Source organism: Triticum urartu, chromosome 4A (genome assembly GCF_056163025.1).
Source record: "Triticum urartu cultivar PI428250 chromosome 4A, HENAU_Tu73, whole genome shotgun sequence".
Lineage (NCBI taxonomy): Eukaryota > Viridiplantae > Streptophyta > Magnoliopsida > Poales > Poaceae > Triticum > Triticum urartu.
In genome coordinates this window covers 101,291,432-101,309,559 of record NC_141876.1, presented here as the reverse complement: position 1 = coordinate 101,309,559, position 18,128 = coordinate 101,291,432, and the positions used below count along the sequence as shown (strand labels likewise).

The window sequence follows — 18,128 nt, the reverse complement described above, 5'->3', positions numbered from 1 at the left end:
ATATAAATCTTCACCTCCGGACCATTCCGTAACTCCTCGTGACGTCCAGGATCTCATCCGGGACTCCGAACAACTTGTGGGTTACCGTATACTAATATCTCAACAACCCTAGCGTCACCGAACCTTAAGTGTGTAGACCCTACGGGTTCGGGAGACACGCAGACATGACCGAGACGACTCTCCGGTCAATAACCAACAGCGGGATTTGGATACCCATGTTGGCTCCCACATGCTCCTTGATGATCTCATCGGATGAACCACGATGTCGAGGATTCAATCAATCCCGTATACAAATCCCTTTGTCAATCGGTACATTACTTGCCCGAGACTCGATCGTCGGTATCCCAATACCTCGTTCAATCTCGTTACCGGCAAGTCACTTTACTCGTACCGTAATGCATGATCCCGTGATCAACCACTTGGTCACATTGAGCTCATTATGATGATGCATTACCGAGTGGGCCCAGAGATACCTCTCCGTCATACGGAGTGACAAATCCCAGTCTCAATTCGTGCCAACCCAACAGACACTTTCGGAGATACCCATAGTGTACCTTTATAGTCACCCAGTTACGTTGTGACGTTTGGCACACCCAAAGCACTCCTACGGTATCCGGGAGTTGCACAATCTCATGGTCTAAGGAAATGATAGTTGACATTCGGAAAAGCTATAGCAAACGAACTACACGATCTTTGAGCTATGCTTAGGATTGGGTCTTGTCCATCACATCATTCTCCTAATGATGTGATCCCGTTATCAATGACATCCAATGTCCATAGTCAGGAAACCATGACTATCTTTTGATCAACGAGCTAGCCAACTAGAGGCTCACTAGGGACGTGTTGTGGTCTATGTATTCACACATGTATTACGATTTCCGGATAACACAATTATAGCATGAATAATAGACAATTATCATGAACAAGGAAATATAATAATAACCATTTTATTATTGCCTCTAGGGCATATTTCCAACAATAACCTCATAGCGAAACATCTTGCCCCCCTGCCTCCCCTGCGCCGGTGCTAGGATCGACAGTATGGGGCTCTGATCAGATGTGGCTGTTGTAAGATGTTGCACCTCCGCATGGGGGAATCATTCACACCATTCGACTGTCCCTAGTGCTTTGTCCAGCCGGACTCGCGTATAAGTGCCACCGTTGACTCTTTTCTCGTAAGTCCATCGACTGCCACTGAAACCCAAGTCTACAAGGCCGCATACATCTACGACGTCTCGAAAACCTTGTATTTGTGATTGGCTTATAGTGCCCACTCCGTCATGCTCATCATGCTGAAGCACCCCATTAAAGTCACCAATGCAAACCCAAGACATATTCTGCAAATTTGCCAAGTTCTTCATTGTATCCCATGTTTGATGACGGAGGTGGGTCCAAGCCTCCCCATAGGAGCATGAAATCCTACATGGATCCCCTCCCAGATTGCTAACCTTAGCATCAATATGATACCTCGAATAGCCCAAAGTTTCAATCTTTCTTTCATTATTCCAAAACATAGCCAAACCTCCACTTCTACTGAAGGAATCAACAGCAAAAGAGTTATCATAACCTAAAGTACTTGCTAATCCTTCAGCTCTAACTCCAGAAATTTGAGTTTCAACTATGCAAAGTACTCTAGGAGCAAACTTTTGCGCCAATTCATGCAGCTCTTGAATTGTCGGGGCGTTGCCTATCCCACAACAATTCCAGCATAAGAGATTCATTGCGCCCGGCGGTCCTCCGCCGGGGAGGCCGTCGATCTTGCATCATTTCCTTTCCCCCCGTTGGGGGTCTTCTTGTGTCCTCCATTGCCGTTCTTTTTAGCCATAACAGTTGTCTTGGACCTCTTCGGATCCTGCTTAGGGGGCGGGCTTAGAGGGATTACAGCTCCTCCCGCATTATTCTTTCCGGCAAGGACCAACTCTGATCCGGTGATAGCAGCAGGTTTTGTAACCCCCACGACTTCTTCTGACATGCGCTTGCGACTGGGATCGCCTTCGTCCATATGAGCATCCTCATGCACCCCATCTTCTTCCCTCGCCTCCTGCTGGCCTTTGGTTTTCTGTCTCCTGTTACGACGACGCGTCCCCCAAGCAGTAGTTGCTGGTTCATGCAGATTTTTGAAGACTAGGGTTGATGGAGGATGAACACCATCACCGTGCTCCTTGAATTCATGACCCATAAAGCCACACACTTGGCACCAGTCCGGAAGGCGTTCATATTTCACAGCAAAGATTCCCCTCTCGTCTCCCCGGACGTTAGATGTGGCCTTCTTGATTGGATTACATACATCAAGCCGCACACGGACCCAAAAAAATTCCCCTTGAAATGAAAGGATGAGGGTTCAGAATCCACAAACTTGCCAATCTTGGACGCCAAAGCTTTGACCTTTCCATGGAAGGCTATTGGGAGGTCGATAATCCGTGCCCAAATATCAAACTTGAAAAGCTCAATGGTTGATGGCTTGGAGTATCCATCGTAAGTAGCAATGATGACCGGATTTCCTCTAAAGTGCCATGGGCCACCCTAAGTTACTGTTTCCCAATCACCCAAGCAATTGAATTGCATCTGGAAGAGATTTTCTTCTAGGGTTTTGACCTTTACCTCCCTTGCTAGGTCCCAAGCAGTTCTCATATTACGAAAGAACCAGTAGGCGCTGAATCCTTTATCCATATGCACCCGAACCAATATCATCCATCGAAGGTCCTCCTCCGCCGGGGCATCAGATTCCTCAAAAACAACATCATCAAGATCATCCTCCTGCAAGGCCAGTTCCTTCATCAGATCCTCGATCTTCCCCTTCTTCTTGCCTCCCATCGCAGATGATTCTCCAACTCGAGCCATGACCGGGTTACCCCCAAATCAGATCGATCTCTCCGCCTGGAAGCGGGAGATAGATATTTTACCCTTCCTCCCACCCTACCTGCGAAACCCTAGCAAGGTCAGGGAGCAGTCGAAGACTACCCCGCCGGCCTAGTGTAGAGGACGGGAGCAGGGGGCGATGGGCGATGAAGGTATCAACATCGCCACAGGCGACGAGAGGAAGAGAAACCCTACACGTGAGGGAAAGTTCCTACTTGTATGTCAGAGGGAGTTTTTTTTTTCTTTGGGCTAGTGGTGCACTGGGAGGCATGCCATGCAGCGGTGCTAGCCTGCTAGGGAGGCTCAATATAGTCTCGATGGCTTAGGCGGACGTGCGACGGACGAATTTTCAGGCCCAATATAGCCTCGATGGCTTAGGTGGACGTGCAACGGACGAAATTTAAAGTATGACGGCGGACGAAATTACAGTGTAAGAAGCAATAGCCCGTTTCTTATTTCATATAGGTATATAATATGAGTATAGATATATAGATATTTTCTGAAGTTAATGGGCATGACTGTACCACATCTCATTTACAAAATCATGAAACTTTACATGTCTCACACTCGAAAAAGTACAATGCTAGGGTCGATTCCCTCAGGAATCTGCTGCTCGTCACACGTCTCCGGCAGTGACAGCGCGATCTTGGTGGCAAACTCCAGGTAGCTCTCGAACTTGTTGCTGTCGCCAGCACTCTTGTTCCCCTTCATCTTCGTGTTAGAGCTACCATGACCATGCAGCAGCTCCTCCATCATGAGGTGGTGCTTGACTGCACGGCGCCGGAAGGTCCAGTTGCCGGTGGCCCAGTCGAAATTGTAGAGCGGCAGAAACCGGTGGCCGTGCGCCGCGACGAAGTCGATGGCGGCAAGGATGAACCGGAACTCCTCCGGTGGGAGGTAGTAGGCGAAGCTCACCCTCGTCCATCCCGGCTTCACACCGTGATAGCCCTAGAGGAAGAAACAAGTTCAGTCAAATTTGTTAACTAGTAGTAAAACGTATACAAAGTTGTGTGTTTCGAATGATATAATGCTAATGCCAGTGATTCTCAGAGATGTTTCTTGTACTTACCTTAAGAATGGCGGAGCGGATGCGAAGGGAGAGCTCCTCGCCGACGCCGAGGAGAGCGTGCCCGTACGGGCTCGCGCAGCCGCAGCCGCCCCTGGCCTGGATGCCGAACAGATCGTTCATGAGCTTGGCGACGAACCGCCCGTGGAGGGGCAGCCGCCGCCGCCTCCTCCCCAGCGCCGCGTCGCCGCCGGGGTAGACGAGGAACGAGAATATCGGCAGGCGACGCGCCTCGACGCTACCGAGCACCTCGACGGCGGGGTTGGACAGGAGCCACCGCATGGCGGCGTCGGCGTGGACGCGCTCGCGGAGCGCGATGGCGCCGAGCCCGACGTGCTCCTTGACCCAGAACGCGAGCGACGCGCGCACCTTCTGCGTGATGGGCGGCGTGCCGGCGTCCTCGCGCTCCTCCACGTCGTCGAGGTACACCGTGCCGTCCTCGCTGCGCCCGTTCACGTAGGCGACGGTGCCCCCGCCGCACGTGGTGGGCGGCAGCGAGGCGAGGCGGTAGAGGGAGCGGTTCATGAGCAGGAGGCCCGGCGTGCCGGGGCCGCCGGGGAACTTGTGAGGGCTGAGGAAGACGGCGTCGTAGCCGTCCATGTCGCCCGACCTCATGTCGATCTCCACGTAGGGCCCGCTGCACCGTACGCAATGTCAACGTCATGCACGCGCCGCACAGGAATGGGAATGTGTCACACCATTATTTCATGGAGACAGACACGCTACATGTATGTACGGCACGAAAATAATTCTCTTTACTCGTACTGCTGCTACTCGTGGTCGATGTATTAGGGCTCCTTTGATTCAAAGAAATTGCATAGGATTTTTGCAGGATTTGAACTGTGATGCTCATTTGATTCATAGGATTGGCATCCTTAGAAATTTTTTCATAGGATCCATTTGTACTACATTTTGAAGGAAAATTTCCATCCACTCAAACCTTTTTGTAGAATTCCTTTATTTTTCCCGCGCTATCAAACATTCTTTCAAATCCTGTAGGATACTATGGGACATGCCATCCTATTCCTGCATTTTTCCTATTCCTTCACTTTGACAATCCTGTGAATCAAAGAGGCCCTTAGTTTTCCTTTTCGAAAGCGTGGTCGCTGTATTAATTGCTAACAGTAAGTTGATGAATGCATGGGTGAAGGCAATCGAGCCGAGGGGCCGATCGTCCTTTTTGTCCGATAACAACAGGCGGAGTGCGCAAAACACATTCATTGTACCACCACGGCGACCAGCGATATTTCTTGTCACACTAAAGGATGGCTGCCCGACCCGATCGGCTAGGTGCAGGAAGCAGCTGCACATTGGACGGCTTTCGCTCATACAAAACCGTGCAACAAAACTTTCATCTCGCACCATTCCTAAGTGATAATGTTGAATTCACAAAAAAAATGTGATAATATTGAGAAAGAGAGTCCCCATCAGACGGATGAGGAGTTTAATATGTGAGGGGACTTTTCGGTGATCTAGCTATAATGTTCTAAAATACTAAGCATGATGAACAAGATTTAAATGTTGATGAGTGCAATCAAGCCCCGACAACTTTACCACTGTCGGAGCTACGTGATAGGAAAATGGGCCACGTCTAGCCTAGCCTAGCACATAAGAAACATAGTATGGTATCGATAGTAAACTGAGCCCTGAGGGGAAAGTAGCCGGCCTTCCTTTATACTAGCCTGCCCAACTTTGATTGTGTAGCTCCATCACTGAATTTCGCCACCCTATGAACAATTATTTTCGGTGGATCCAACCACATCGCCCTTCACTATCTAGGATTTGGAAGACGATGTCGGCGGCTATGGTGAAGGTTCACATTTGGACAAAAGCTTGACCCCTCGTGATGGCATGAAAGCAAAGATACATAATTAAGAGTTAGCAGAGGTTGGCAATCTTCTTTTTTGCCGGAGAACAGAAGTTGGCAATCGCCTCATGAAGGCTATGGTAGTAGCAAACCATCACATGTTGTTTTTCAAATGATAGATGATCACATCACCACCGTGCTTTACAATGTTTCCTCATGCATTGATAATGTGTAACCTCATCTCTGTTGTTATTCCAAGTGTCCGAGTGTTGGTTGACAAAGGGGCTCTGAATCCCCACTTGGTGTGTTGTTCATTTCCTAGGTCTGTTTGTCATGGTTCTAATTGGTCAAATGTTCAGGGGGTTTCATCTTCCTGCTTCTATCTTCTATCCCATCGATGTGAAGCTCGTGCCATGCTTCAAGCCGATGTGTGAGTGGTATAACCTCTATCTCATTATTTTAAGTGATTTGTGTGATGTGTTGTCTTTGGAACTAGCTTTGGGCTAGGTGTTATCGGAACAAGTTTTGGGTTAGGTAGTATTACCTTCATAACTACCTTCGAGCTAAGTTCTAACTTCGGAACTAGCTTCAAGCTTGTAGCCTTTGGGAGACCTAGATCTCAACTCCTTGGATCCGCAATACATACGGAAAACCAATGTGGCAATTCAGGCAACATCGAATGACAGGGGAAAAAGTGTGTCTCAACTCTCGACTGCTCAAAGCATTTTCTGGCATCACTCGCTTTCTAAACCAGTGTGTTTCCAAAACCACTACTGTTCATGCATACCCAACAACACTGAGGTTGACGAAATTCATGGAAAAAGATATCAAGACCTACATTACCAATTCAATATCAATTGATTCATCACGGAATATGTTTTGAAAGTATAATTATTTGATGTGGTAAATGTTCCTATTTTTTATAATCTTGGTCCAACATAAGTATATTTAGTCGTTGTAGTAACTGGTGTTACCTTTTCTACAATCTTTGGTCAAACTTAAGAAAAATTTGACTTGCGAAGAACTTAGAGAACCTATTTTCCGGGAATGAGCGAGCAGTAAATTTAATTCGGGGGTATCTATTTTGGACCAAATACACCCGGGCATGGCTCCTACTATATTGTAAAAGGTCCCAAAGTATGAAGTATTTTGTTTGAACGACAGAACTGAAGTCTTGCGAGCGGTGATAGCAAGTTTCATCACAACTTGAGATGCGCTACCGACTTTTCCAGGTCAATGCCCTTCGTTGTCTAGCCAGACTTGCTGTGATCAAGCACTAATAGAGAAACATTGAGCGAGGCATTAAGACAGACCACTTCCATGCTGAGAGGGACCGGCCGGAGAGGAGATCAGCAAGATCAACTAGGACAGGACTTGTATTTGCTACAGTATATAATGTGCGCGGTACGTTCTCAACTCTCAAGTCAATGTTCGCTTGTGCTCTACACTGTTCTGGCGTGCAATTGCTTGGTACCAGTAACCGCATCAGCCAAGTCAAAGTGGCGACCGATAACTCATCATCCAGCAGGGCTGCTATATTTAATTGGCGCAGCGCTGGCCGGCATGGCAGCAGCCAGCAGAGCAGGTGGAGTGTGGCAACGGACAAATTTCTCGTGCTTGCGGGTTGCGATGTCAAAGCGCGGAGGAAATCTGGTTGGTTTTCTGTTGGAATTAGTATTGCCGATCATATTTAATTAATCCACTGGTATGACTTCTGACCGGGAGAACACCGTGGGTTTACTGGACCGTCAAACGGGAGCACCGGGTGATAGATAGCAATGGCAGTACGTGTCCACGAAAACGGGAGAAATGCTAATATGAGCTCTGTTTTGTGTACTAATATCCATTTCTTTTTGCGAAAATATGTAATACGGAATATCGAAAATTCTGGTATCTATAGATGAAACTTGTTAGATGTGTATGTTGGGATTTCATTTTTGCAACTTATCTATCTAGTTTCTATAGATGAAACTTGTTAGATGTAATGGACGGCGGGTTGGGTCGAGCTTGATAACATGTAAGCATCATTTGCGAATATTCCAAACTCACAAACACTAGCCTAATGAACGTTATTACTGCAAAAAAGTAGATTGTTTCCAAATAAATGCCAATCAAAAACAACATGTTCGATCGATCATGGTGTTGGTGCACAATATAAGACTAAAACATTGGGATTGGCTACGTGGACGTACCTCGCGGCAAAGTCGAAGCAAGCGAAAGCCCCATGCTGGTGCAGGACGCGCGCGATCGCTCGGGTATCGGCGACGATGCCGGTGACGTTGCTGCACGCCGAGAATGACCCCAGCATGGGCCGCTTCGCGTACTCGGGGGAGCCCAGCGCGCGCCGGAGCGCGGCGAGGTCGACGAGCCCGTCGTCGCCGGCACCGACCTCCACGACGTCCGCCAGGCTTTGCCGCCACGACAGCAGGTTGGAGTGGTGCTCGTAGGGTCCCACGAAGACCACCCACCGCTCCTCCGCGCGCAGCTGCGCGAGCAGCCTCGCCCGCAGAAGCGGCCCCGCCGGCGCGGCCATCCCCATCGCCTCCTGCAGCCGCTTCACCGCCGCCGTGGCGCCGGACCCGCAGAAGATCAGCGCGTCGTCGGCACCGGCGCCCATGCACCGCTTGATGTAGCTCGCCGCCGTCCTCACCATCTTCGTCGTCCTGCTCCCGACGTAGCTGTCCTCCGTGTGCGTGTTCCCTAAACATCACACGCACGTCGATCGTGTCAATCATTCCCGCACGTTCTCTTGCGTGCTAGATCCTCATGCAAAGTATTAGTGCTGATCGAGCTGACCGTAGAAGGGGAGGACTTGTGTGAGGATGTAGTCCTCGATGTAGCGGAGGCCGCGCCCGGAGGCGGTGTGGTCGGCGTAGACGAGGGCGCGGCGGCCGAACGGCGTGTCGAACTCTGCGTCGCGGCCGACCATCTGCGATCGCACCCACTCCACCTTCTCCTCCGCCTCGGCGCTCCGCTCCGACTTGGCGCGGAGCAGGCTCAGCAGGGTCTCCTTGTCGTTGCCGATCGTCGTGGCCTCGACGCGGTCGGCGCCGTCCGCCATGGCCGCCCGAAGGGACGGCATGCTAAACTAATTTGCTTGCTTGCACAATGCAAATGCTCTACAAAACGTCACCGGTCGGAGGCATGTATATAGTAGGGAGTACTTGTGTATAAATTACAGGATATATTGTATTATTTTTTTCCTTTGTCTTGTGAGCTTATCTAACCTTTGCATGGGCATGAGCGCATGGCTCTCCGTGCAATTATGTAGCTTGCAGTCCTTTGCTACACGTACGTGTCCAAGTTTATGTTCACATGCAAATTTGAAACTAGTAGCTACATATGATCAACTAATTTATACCATTAAAAATCGAACAAATCAGTGTCAGCGTCAATTGATGAGATCACACGAGACGACTAAACCCATGGCTTCTTTGGTCAATGTCTTGGTTGCAAAATTGCGGTACCAGCTTGAAGAAATTTCAATGTCCTACGTGATCAAAGTCGTGCAGCTGGAGCGTACGTATAGGTGTTTTCCATACTTCCATTTGGTCGGATCTCAGTGTAGTTACATCACACACTGAAATCTCATCACTGTCAAAAAAAAAAGATTTAACCGCCGGCTATTACTCCATTTACAAAAAAAAAAAATCGTAGATGACTCGATGGACAGTTGGACACATGTCGTCCAACAATTTCTGTAGGTTTTTATAACGGATCAGCTGACATACGAGGGAGATTATTTATATCCAGCAGGCATCAGCGCACGACTTTTTTAGATGGGATGTGTTGTGCGTGGGAGGTTAATTGCTTATGATGGTTTGGTCCGTAAATGAAATGAACTAGGGTTCAGGGCATCTCCAACATCGATTCTCAAATCACCCGCGTACGTTCGGAACGAGCAGTCCGAACGTGTTTTGTCATTCAATGTAGCCCTATATCGGTTTGCTTGCCGGTTCGGCCGTGTTTTTTCCCGCAAACAGAAGACAAAGTGGAGGTAGGGAGAGGGCAAGGGGCTTTGCTGGCGTCCAGACCGCTGCCACACCCGCGCCTGACTGCCCTAGCCCACCACAAATCCCCACCCACATCTCCCGCGCTTTCCATTGAATGCACGCACCGCTTGTCGTGCTGCATTCATGCTGACCCAGAGCATGTAGCGGCCGACATTGATGCCCGCGATTTGACCGGACGGGAGGCGATGCTGACGAACGTGACATGTCGAATCAACTCCGGCCGCTGCACCGCATTGAAACAGGCTGACCACCCCTTCGCCTGGCTTGGCCGCGGCTTTTCAAGTCGTGCAGTGTGCAGCATGAGGTGTATAGCGGCTCCTCCACGACCGGCAGACAACTGCAGGATAAGGCTGCCACGGCCCTCCGGCGTCATACCGCCGCTGGTGGGAGGATGACACGGACAACGATGACAGTGCAGCGGGGCACGATGGTGTAACGCCCTCGATTCAATCATACACTAATCATACATGCAAATGTGTACGATCAAGATCAAGGACTCACGGAAAGATATCACAACACAACTCTAGACACAAATTAAAATAATACAAGCTTTATATTACAAGTCAGGGGCCTCGAGGGCTCGAATACATAAGCTCGAAAACACAAGAGTCAGCGGAAGCAACAATATCTGAGTACAGACATAAGTTAAACAAGTTTGCCTTAAGAAGGCTAGCACAAAAGCAACATTGATCGAAAAGGCAAGACCTCCTACCTGGGAGCCTCCTAACTACTCCAAGTCGTCAGCGGCCGTCACGTAGTAGTAGGCATCCTCGGGGTAGCAGTAGTCATCAGTGGTGTCATCTGGCTCCTGGGGTCCGTCATCTGGTCGCAACAATCGGGTATGGGGAAAAAAGAAGTAGCAAAGCAACCATGAGTACTCATCCAAAGTACTCGCAAGACTTACATCAGATCTAAACTAAGTATGCATCTATATCAAAGGAAATAGGCTGTATCTGTGGACTAAACTACAGAATGCCAGAAAGAAGGGGAAAGCCTAGCCTATCGAAGACTAGCATCTTCAAGCATCTTGCAGCATATAGAAGAGTACAGATCAACATAATGTAAAGTAGTAGTGTTATCAACCTCGGCCAGAGATCCTTTCTCGACTCCCAGCGAGAAAGCAATCCCAGAGCCATACTATCCATTCATCATAACCATGTCTCGTATCCATTTCTCATCTCAAATGTCCAATTCTAGTTGTATCGATCGGGATACAACTCCAAGTGTCCGTTACCGTAGGACAGGCTATTGATAGATGTTTTCTTCCCTGCAGGGGTGCACCAACTTACCCACCACGCTCGATTAACTCCGGCCGGACACACTTTCCTGGGTCATGCCCGGCCTCGACCAAACAATACGCCGCAACCCGACCTAGGCTTAATAGAGAGGCCAGCACGCCGGACTAAACCTATGCCCCAGGGGTCATGGGCCATCTCCCCGAGAACTCCTACACGTTGCGTACGCGACCGCTGAGCAGACCTAGCTACCTCCTTCAAAAAGGCAGGTGCTTACCAGTCCAACCCGGCGCGTGCCGCTCAGTCGCTGACGTCTATTAAGCTTCGGCTGATGTATACGACGCAGAACGCCCATACTATGCCCACGTGATGGTTAGTGCTATCAGGCCAGAGGCCCCTCGGATCAAATATCCAAACCGTAGTGGATTAGGAGCACGCGGTAACGAGCAGAGACTCACGATCGATGTGACCCCATCGCCCTGTCTCGAGTACTTGCGGCAAGGGCTAAGAATGCTCGGCCACGCCTCGTAAGTATCTCGCGGGCACCTTCCAGGTCAACCCGACTCCACATCACTCGCTATTAAGCTCGCGCGGTACCCCTCAGGGCCGACCCGTCTTTAGTAACATGGTTCAGTGTAAAGTCATAGTAACTGTGTGTCTAACACCAAAGGGAAAACCCGAGGAATCACCCCCGGTGAATCCCACTCGATGTTATCATCAAGGTGAACGTAAGAGGATCCACCCTCGAGGTTCACATTTGATGGGTTGCACGACAGAGCCGTTACAGAAGTGGTTAAGGAGGAAATTACCCTCGATGACCACGACCGATTAGCTACACTACAGAGGTATCATCGGGAGTGATGTATGAGGTTCCACCCTCGGCACTCGATGGTAACTCTGCAGAGTCGTTCAACTAGGGGGGTGATGTGCGGTGTCGGGACCTGGACGTCGATCACATTGATCGAGTCATCGAACATAAAGCGGGGCAACTGGGACAAGGTGGGGGTCACTGATGGATCACTAACCAACCTATACTAAGCAGTTTAGGACAAGTAGGTAAGGTATGAAAGAAGGTAACAAAAACAGGCTATGCATCAGTGTAGGATCATACATAAAGCAGTAGCAGTTCTAATGCAAGCATGAGAGGAAAGAAATGGGCGATATCGGAATGCTCAAGGGGGGGGGTTGCTTGCCTGGTTGCTTTGGCAAGGAGGGGTCGTCGTCAACGTAGTCGATCACATGGGCGGCATCGGTCTCGGGGTCTACCGGAGAGAAGAGGGGGAAGAAACAGTGAATATAAAGCAAACATAGCATCATAAAGCATAATGTGGCACTATGTTGTGCCAGGAGTGACCTAACGTATGGCTACACGATATAGGCGAAGGGGGGATTCAACCGGGAATATTTTCCCGGTTCCAAACCTGTGTCAGACAAATGACTGGAGGGGGAAATGTCCCATGTTCAGACTGCTAGGGGCATGTGCCAGATGAACGGACCGCGTATTCGGATTCGTTGGATTTTTCTGAGCAACTTTCATATAGAAAACATTTTCATCCAAGGTACAATTTAATTTCTACGAATTTCTACAGATTAAACTATTTTTGGAATTAATTAAATTAACAGGAAAGATAAAATGACGTCAGCATGACGTGATGATGAGATCAATGGTCAACAAACTCGCTGACCAGGTCAAACTGACCAGTAGAGCCCACCTGTCATTGGCAGTGGGCTAACAGCAGATCATTTTAACTTAAACAGACTAATTAGTGACTGGACCCCACCAGTCAGTGACTCACTAGTTTAGCTAATTACTTTTAATTAGGAAAATGTTTTAATTAGGTTAATTATGCGGTGGGGCTCGTGTGTCAGTGGCACTGAGTGCCCAGTCAGCATAGTTGACCACGGTCAACGTGGTCAACTAAGTCTAGGGGGCCACGGGCAGCGACCCAGAGGCGGGCCCCGCCGGTGCCAGGTCAGCGCCGGTGCTGGAGCAACGCCGGCGAGGCCATCCGCGGCGGCCGAACGCCGGAGACGGCCGGAATCGCGCTACGGCACATCATTTGAGCCGTGTTCAGGCGCGTTCGAACGGTGAGTGAGGGAGTCCTGGATTAGGGGGTGTCCGGATAGCCGGACTATACCTTCGGCTGGACTCCTGGACTATGAAGATACAAGATTGAAGACTTCGTCCCGTGTCCGGAAGGGACTTTCCTTGGCGTGGAAGGCAAGCTTAACGATACGGATATGTAGATCTCCTACCATTGTAACCGACTCTGTGTAACCCTAGCCCTCTCCGGTGTCTATATAAACCGGAGGGTTTTAGTCCATAGGACGAACAACAATCATACCATAGGCTAGCTTCTAGGGTTTAGCCTCTCTGATCTCGTGGTAGATCTACTCTTGTACTACCCATATCATCAATATTAATCAAGCAGGACGTAGGGTTTTACCTCCATCAAGAGGGCCCGAACCTGGGTAAAACATTGTGTCCCCTGCCTCCTGTTACCATCCGGCCTAGACGCACAGTTCGGGACCCCCTACCCGAGATCCACCGGTTTTGACACCGACATTGGTGCTTTCATTGAGAGTTCCTCTGTGTCGTCACTTTTAGGCCCGATGGCTTCTCCGATCATCAACAGCGATGCGATCCAGGGTGAGACTTTCTCCCCGGACAGATCTTCGTATTCGGCGGCTTTGCACTACGGGCCAATTTGCTTGGTCATCTGGAGCAGATTGAAAGCTACGCCCCTGGCCATCAGGTCAGATTTGGAAGTTTGAACTACACGGCCGACATCCACAGAGACTTGATCTTCGACGGATTCGAGCCACAGCCGAGCCCGCCGCACTTCACGATGGGCATGATTTAGCTCTGCCGTCAAACAGTGCCCTGGAGGCCGCACCTGTGTCCGCTCCGACCCCTAGCTCGGAGCCGATCAAACCAATCGAGGATGGGTGGTTAGACACCGCCTCGGCGGCTGCAATCTCTACGGCGATCGAGCCGAACACCAACCCTATTCTCTGCGAGGCCCGTGACTCCAAGGAGCCGGAATCCTCTCCAGACTCCGAACCCTCCGCGCCCCGACCGATCGAACCCGATTGGACGTCGATCATGGAGTTCACCGCCGCGAACATCTTTCAGCACTCGCCCTTCGGCGATATTCTGAATTCACTAAAGTCTCTCTCTTTATCAGGAGAGCCCTGGCCGGACTATGGTCAGCAAGGTTGGGATGCGGATGATGAAATTCAAAGCCCACCCACCACCCACTTCATAGCCACTGCGATGATTTAACCGACATGCTCGACTTCGACTCCGAAGACATCGACGGTATGGACGCCGATGCAGGAGACGATCAAGAACCAGCGCCTATAGGGCACTGGAAAGCCACCTAGTCGTATGATATATACATGGTGGACACCCCAAAAGAAGGCAATGGCAATGGAACAGCGGAGGATGACCCCTCCAAGAAGCAGCCTAAGCGCCGGCGTCAACGGCGCCGCTCTAAATCCCGCCAAAACAAAAACAGTGATTCCGGCACGGGAGATAATAACACCCCGGATAGTGCCGAAGACAACCACCTCCAGCAAGATTTAGCACAGGAGGATAGAGAAGCCAGCCCTCATGAGAGAGCGGCAGACAGAGAGGTCGAGGACGATAATTATATGCCTCCCTCCGAAGACGACGCAAGCCTCGACGACGACGAATTTGTCGTGCCGGAGGATCCCGTCGAACAAGAGCGTTTCAAACGCAGGCTTATGGCCACGACGAGCAGCCTCAAGAAAAAACAGCAACAGCTTAGAGCTGATCAAGATTTGCTAGCCGACAGATGGACTGAAGTCCTTGCAGCCGAAGAGTACGAACTCGAACGCCCCTCCAAGAGCTACCCAAAATGCAGGTTGCTACCCCAATTAGAGGACAAGCACCTAAACCTACATCACCAGCGCATGATGCGGCCGACCGGCCACCCCATGGCCGCGACAGAGAGGCCTCTCGGCCCTCCACTCAAGCCGCACCCCGGCACCGCTCACAAAATTACAAGGCATGGGAAAATGCGCCAGACCTGCGAGATATGTTGGAGGACAAGGCAAGGCAAACAAGATCGATCTATGGATCACGTGGGCGCCCCACGGCACGAGAAGGTACTCGTCACGTCGGATACAGTGAATCCGGCCGGGCCGAACACAGTAGACAAAGCTCGTTTGAGCTGCGTCATGATGTAGCCCAATACAGAGGCGCTGCACACCCACTATGCTTCACAGATGAAGTAATGGATCATCAAATCCCCGAGGGTTTCAAACCTGTGAACATCGAATCATACGATGGCACAACAGATCCTGCGGTATGGATCGAGGACTATCTCCTTCATATCCACATGGCCGGTGATGACCTACACGCCATCAAATAACTCCCACTCAAGCTTAAAGGACCAGCTCGGCATTGGCTTAACAGCTTCCCAGCAGAATCAATTGGTTGTTGGGAGGACCTGGAAGTCGCATTCCTCGACAATTTCCAGGGCACTTATGTGCGACCACCAGACGCCGATGACCTAAGCCACATAATTAAACAGCCAGAGGAATCAGCCAGACAATTCTGGACACGGTTCCTAACCAAGAAAAATCAAATTGTCGACTGTCCGGACGCATAGGTGAAAGCACAAGTGCTCCCTGGGTGGTTTTGGTAATTAATGTCAACATATCTCTTGTTGGACTAACACTTTTACCTAGTATGTTTCAGATAAGTTCAACAATGGAGTGGCATGGACTAGAGGATGTGGAACCCCTTCAAAATGCTAAGGACAAAGGATTGGCTCAAGCTTCAAGATCAAGACTCTACATTTTCTATTTTAGTGATCCAAGATCACATTGAGTCTATAGGAAAAGCCAATACTATCAAGAGGGGATGAGGTGTTTCTTAATGGCTTGCTTGCTCAAAGTGCTTAGTGATATGCTCCAAAACCCTCAACTACCTTCCCACATCCACATATGACCTAAACCAAAAGTCAAACTCGGCCCCACCGATTCTATCTATCCGGCGCCACCGAGTTTCAGATGTCATAGCCACTGCCACAAACCCTAGCGAATCGGTTTCACCGATAGGGATCTCGGTCTCACCGAGATGGGATTGTAATCTCTCTGTGTATGTCCATTACCAAGATCAGTCTCACCGAGTTTGAGCAATCGGTACTACCGATATTACAATGCAAACTCTCTAGTTAGCTTATTACCAAAATCGGTTCCACCGAGTTTGTGTAATCGGTCACACCGAGATTACGTTATGCCCTAACCCTAACCATATCGGTCCTACCGAGTTGCATCTCCGTCCCACCGAAAATCCTAACTGTCACTAGGTTTGCTGAATCGGTCCGACCGAGTTTAACCATTCGGTCCCACCGAGTTTGGCAAATTGTGTGTAACAGTTAGATTTTGTGTGGAGGCTATATATACCCCTCCACCCACTCTTCATTCGTTGAGAGAGCCATCAGAACATACCTACACTTCCAATACACATTTTCTGAGAGAGAACCACCTACACTTGTGTTGAGGTCAAGATATTCCATTCCAACCATATGAATCTTGATCTCTAGCCTTCCCAAGTTGCTTTCCACTCAAATCTTCTTTCCACCAAATCCAAATCCTGTGAGAGAGAGTTGAGTGTTGGGGAGACTATCATTTGAAGCACAAGAGCAAGGAGTTCATCATCAACACACCATTTGTTACTTCTTGGAGAGTGGTGTCTCCTAGATTGGCTAGGTGTCACTTGGGAGCCTCCAACAAGATTGTGGATTTGAACCAAGGAGTTTGTAAGGGCAAGGAGATCGCCTACTTCATGAAGATCTACCGCTAGTGAGACAAGTCCTTCGTGGGCGACGGCCGTGATGGAATAGACAAGGTTGCTTCTTCGTGGACCCTTCATGGGTGGAGCCCTCCGTGGACTCGCGCAACCGTTACCCTCCATGGGTTGAAGTCTCCATCAACATGGATGTACGATAGCACCACCTATCGGAACCACGACAAAAACATTCGTGTCTCCAATTGCGTTTGAATACTCCAAACCCTTCTCTTTACATTCTTGCAAGTTGCATGCTTTACTTTCCGCTGCTCATATACTCATTGCATGCTTGCTTGATATGTATTGTGTTTGTTAAACTTGTGCTTAAACTCCACTTAAACTTAAGAATATTAAAAATTGTAACTTTTGGCACTTAGTGTCTAATCACCCCCCTCTAGACACCTCTTCTCGATCCTTTCAATTGCTATCAGAGCTTTGGTCTCCATTGCCTTGGTTTAAACACCATTGGAGGAAGATGGATGTGTCTACTTTGGGGAGTCTTAGACATAGAGTGCCTATTCTTGATGGAGAGTATTTTCATGAGTGGAAAAATGAAATGCTTGAGATTTTCAACGAATATCATTTGAACAAGTACATTACTAGCCCTTGTGCGCCTCATGTTGATCCTTTGCACCCTACCCTAGATGAAGATATTGACATGATTCGCAATCTTAGAACTGTTGAGCTCATCATTAGAGGCTTGCCTAGAAACTTGATTAGATGTTTGCCTATTCTCAAGTGTGCCTACACCATATGGAAATTTCTTGAGGAACTCTTTCCTGATTACTCCTTGAAAGATCTAGATGAAATCCTCCATAAGTCTATTGCTTTGATTAAGATGAGTTCCAATGATCCCAAATTTGGTGACTGCTAATTTGAGCTTACTAATCTTACGAGTGCCAAAGGAGATGTTGAAATCATTAGCAATATCATTTCCAGAGCTATTAGAATTCATAAAGATAACTATAGAAATGATCATTTATCTAATGAATTGCCCTCTCTAGGAATTGATCAATCACAAGATGATGTTGAACATGAATACTCGGATGAGGATGATGATGATGATGATGATGATGATGATGATGATGATGATGATAGTGACTATGATCTCGATGATGCGATGAGACACTTTGGTCTTATGGCAAATCTTCGCGGCTACATGGCTGGAGGAAAGGAATGGGTCCTTGATAGTGGATGTACTGATCATATGACCGGAGATAAAGACATGTTTCGTGAGCTTGCTGAAAATGACGGCCCTCGAAAGTATGTCACTTTTGGTGATAATTCAAAGGGTAAGGTGGTTGGCCTTGGTAAGGTGGCCATC

General features: G+C 49.1%; 1 protein-coding gene across 1 annotated transcript; it reads right to left on the bottom strand.

Annotated features, from left to right (window-relative positions):
- Positions 1-3,288: 3,288 nt before the first annotated feature.
- On the bottom strand, positions 3,289-8,877 carry LOC125550912 (uncharacterized). Its single transcript, XM_048714032.2, has 4 exons — positions 8,529-8,877; positions 7,925-8,432; positions 3,929-4,562; positions 3,289-3,807 (listed from the first exon to the last, which is right to left on the bottom strand). The coding sequence occupies exons 1-4, from the start codon at positions 8,812-8,814 to the stop codon at positions 3,421-3,423; spliced, it is 1,815 nt and encodes a 604-aa protein (XP_048569989.1). The 5' UTR covers positions 8,815-8,877; the 3' UTR covers positions 3,289-3,420.
- Positions 8,878-18,128: the final 9,251 nt, after the last annotated feature.